This window comes from Pteropus vampyrus, unplaced genomic scaffold, assembly GCF_000151845.1.
Source record: "Pteropus vampyrus isolate Shadow unplaced genomic scaffold, Pvam_2.0 Scaffold60, whole genome shotgun sequence".
NCBI lineage: Eukaryota > Metazoa > Chordata > Mammalia > Chiroptera > Pteropodidae > Pteropus > Pteropus vampyrus.
The window spans coordinates 1,807,459-1,810,686 of NW_011888841.1; the positions used below are offsets into that span (position 1 = coordinate 1,807,459).

The following is a 3,228-nucleotide window of genomic DNA, read 5'->3' on the forward strand; positions in this document are numbered from 1 at the left end:
GAAGAAACCCTCAATTTTGCCTCTAATGCTCTCACTTCTCTCTGAAACTGGAGCTCTTAAAAGTCTCTTTCTTAAAGGACAATGAATAACTATTACAGGTATTAAGAACTATCAGTATCTAAATTAAATTTTCTCTGAAATAGAGAGATGAATTGAAAAAAAATCTTGTACAGAAGAACACTTTGAAAATAATGCGGTTAGCTGTCCTAACTATTTTGGGTTACAAACAAATACTCATTAAGCCGGCATATCGTGGAACAATAATTTTCAAATTGTGGTACTACTCAGATCAGCCACATCAGGAACACCTGAGATCTGGTTAGAACTGTAAATTCTCTAACCCTACCCCAGACAATTAGAAAGCTGGTGGTAAGGTCCAAATATTTGTGTTTTAACGAGTCCTCCAAATTATTTTGATGCACGATAAAGTCTGAACACCACTGCTCTAAATGTTAACTTCCCCATCTATAATTTAAAATATCAGATACTCAATTACTCTCCCTAGATCTTAGAGGAAAGGTGTGAAGCCTTGTCTGACTTTACCTATTACCTTACATCCAAATGGGGATATGGACTTGATGTGCTGTTGGGATTCTAAATTCATTATTTTCCCGGGTCATTCCTGGACCAATATCAGAAAAGTTTTATATAATTAATTACCTTTATTTGAGAAAAGCGGTTCATTACCTGTTGCGAGAGCTGTTTGCTAGCCAATTCGTAAGTGTTAACTAGCTTTCTGGAGAGTGATTTTGCAGATTTGAAACCAACTGAAAACAGGATTATTTCAGCAATCATTTGATAATGGGGAGTCATCATTGCCACTGGGCGAAATAGAGATTTTAAGTTATCTGGGAGTTCTACTCGACCTTCATTTCTTAAAGAGGAGAAGAAAAACAGACAAACAAAACACCACTTTTCAGTTTTTAAATGAGGTACCACACAGTACAACTATACCCCCAAAACTCTATTGGCTTTCTATGTGATCTTTGTCTGAAAACAAGTTTCTAAGATAATTTCTATTGTACTTTTCATCTCGCAAACGTTCTCAGTTTACAATCTTTTCTTCCTGTGCCTCCTCCTCTGATTCACCTCACAGGAGTTCCCTCTGATGTCCCGGACCATCGGAACATTCTAGCAACGGTATTTATTGAACCTGCCCAGCCTCCAGACCTATAATGACAATAGTCCTCTTCCTTCTGCTACTCTCATCAGCTTTTCTGTGTCCTCTTTGTGACAAACTGCTGATCTTTTCCTTTCTCTCTGGCTATTCATGACGTGAAAACATCCCTTGTTCAGAAGTGTAATGCGAGATTGTCCATATGGATGAGAGAAGGGTTGTAGCTATTTATAAATGATGTGAGTAGTGGAGGGGTTCAGAGGGATGGTGGTGGAGGGTAAATGAGAGATATACGATGTCAGACAACTCCATCTGTGGTTAAGATTCAAGAAAAGTATTTTGTCCCATGTCCACCCCTACTATAGATGAACTGATACTTACTCATAATTAATGGTGACAAATACGGCACAAGACATGTTAATACGAATTTCTTTTCCTTCCAATACAAACCTACGAGACATTACAGTATTCGTCACTAGGAGAATTGTTTTCTCAAGGCCAAAGTATGTTAAAACTACAACTGAGGTGGGAACTTTGCTAAGGCTGTGTTACATTAAAATCCAAATAGAGCATGCTGGGAAAAAACAATGGTAAGAGGAGAGAAAAAGCATATCTTGAGCCAAACTTGTGAGCCCTGCAGGGATTTTGATTTATTTGATCATGTCTGAAAATGTCTGAAGAGTTTTGTGGGGCCTGAGGCTGGAAGGGACACATCTGAATGACATACACAGGAAAAAGAACCTGAGGGGACCCTTGGGACAAAGAACTCTGCCTGGATGACACAGTGAAACACAGAATGGCCACGCCATAGAGCTTCTGCTTCAGCGTGGAGCACAGCCGGCCCCTTACTCCCCAATTATACAATGTTGAGAACAGTGTGATATGGAACCCTTCACATGGACACCAGTGACAGAGACAATGGAGAGAAACCATCGAGTGATTCCGCGGACAGCTGACACCAGCAAGGGCGGTCGAACAGGAAAGGAGACATGAATGGAACAGAACCAGAGGACAGAACTGAGGGAAACTCTGCAGAGGCTGAAGAACCGGTGGCATGTGGGTTACTGGGGCCCCCACTTCTACCCACAGACCTGTGAGGCCTCGTAACATTGGCTCTGATTGAACAAAATCCTCGAGAATACAGCTAGATGTGAGGGTCCATTAGCTTGAGTTAGAAACATTAGATTGCAAAAGAAATATCAGAAATATCAAACTGGAATGGAAATTTTAAAGGCTACAAATCCAATTATGCCCATAAAGTAAATCACCTGAGTTTCTGAATTTATCTGAAGAGAAAAAAGTTTTTGTTTGGATTCGTAAACGTTAGTAATCCTAACATACAAATACTGTTATTATAAGGTTTTTCAATTAAAGTCTAATAATTCAGAGTAATGGGATTAAGAGGGAGTTTCAGGTGTGTGGCCAGTATAATTTTGTTTTTTTAAAAAAATATAGAATTCTAGGAAAAAACTTTGGTTTCTTCAAATGAAATATCATGAGATGAAAAGGCACCAAGAGAATTTAAACTCAAAATGAAATCAGAATATATTTGCATCATTGTCCCGGTAGTTCAGGAGGTTGTTCCAAGCTTGGGCAAGTTTGGATACCTCTGAGATGGCACGAAAGTTAGTTATACATTTTTTATATTATTTGCCAAACAAAAGAAACTTCTAGATAAGTGCCATCCCTCTCGGTCTGTGCTTAGAACCCTACCACCCGCACCTAAACACTGAGTGTAGAAAAAACACTTACTAATAATGAACTAAACAGTAAATGTAGATCAAATCTGCAGTCCAAAGGTATGAATGTATTCAACAAGTACCTGACCGAATAGCTGTCTTTTGCGGCCTTAATTGTCAGGATCTGTGAGGCAATCGCTGACAGAACTTGCACGTCAATTTGATTGAATTCATCAAAACAACACCATGCTCCTGACTGAACTAGTCCAAAGAAGAATTTTCCTATTATCTTAAAAAAAAAAAAATTACTAAAATTAAAACGTAGGTGAAATTTTTTACTGGGACATTAATTTCTGCATGTTTTTCCCGTTTTACCCAAACCAAGCACTGTTTTCCTGTTGAAAGCTACTCAAACTCCTGCACGGTTCGACT

The 3,228-nt window shown here is 38.8% G+C and overlaps 1 protein-coding gene across 1 annotated transcript in view; it reads right to left on the minus strand.

Moving 5' to 3' along the window:
• DNAH14 (dynein axonemal heavy chain 14) overlaps window positions 1-3,228 on the minus strand; it is a 221,193-nt gene that overhangs the window by 128,913 nt on the left and 89,052 nt on the right. Inside the window, exons 28-30 of the mRNA XM_011360885.1 lie at window positions 2,940-3,085; window positions 1,499-1,567; window positions 688-874 (exon numbers count right to left, since the gene is read on the minus strand). Of these exons, the coding sequence (XP_011359187.1) occupies window positions 688-874; window positions 1,499-1,567; window positions 2,940-3,085 (402 nt within the window). The remainder of the gene's footprint in view (window positions 1-687; window positions 875-1,498; window positions 1,568-2,939; window positions 3,086-3,228) is intronic.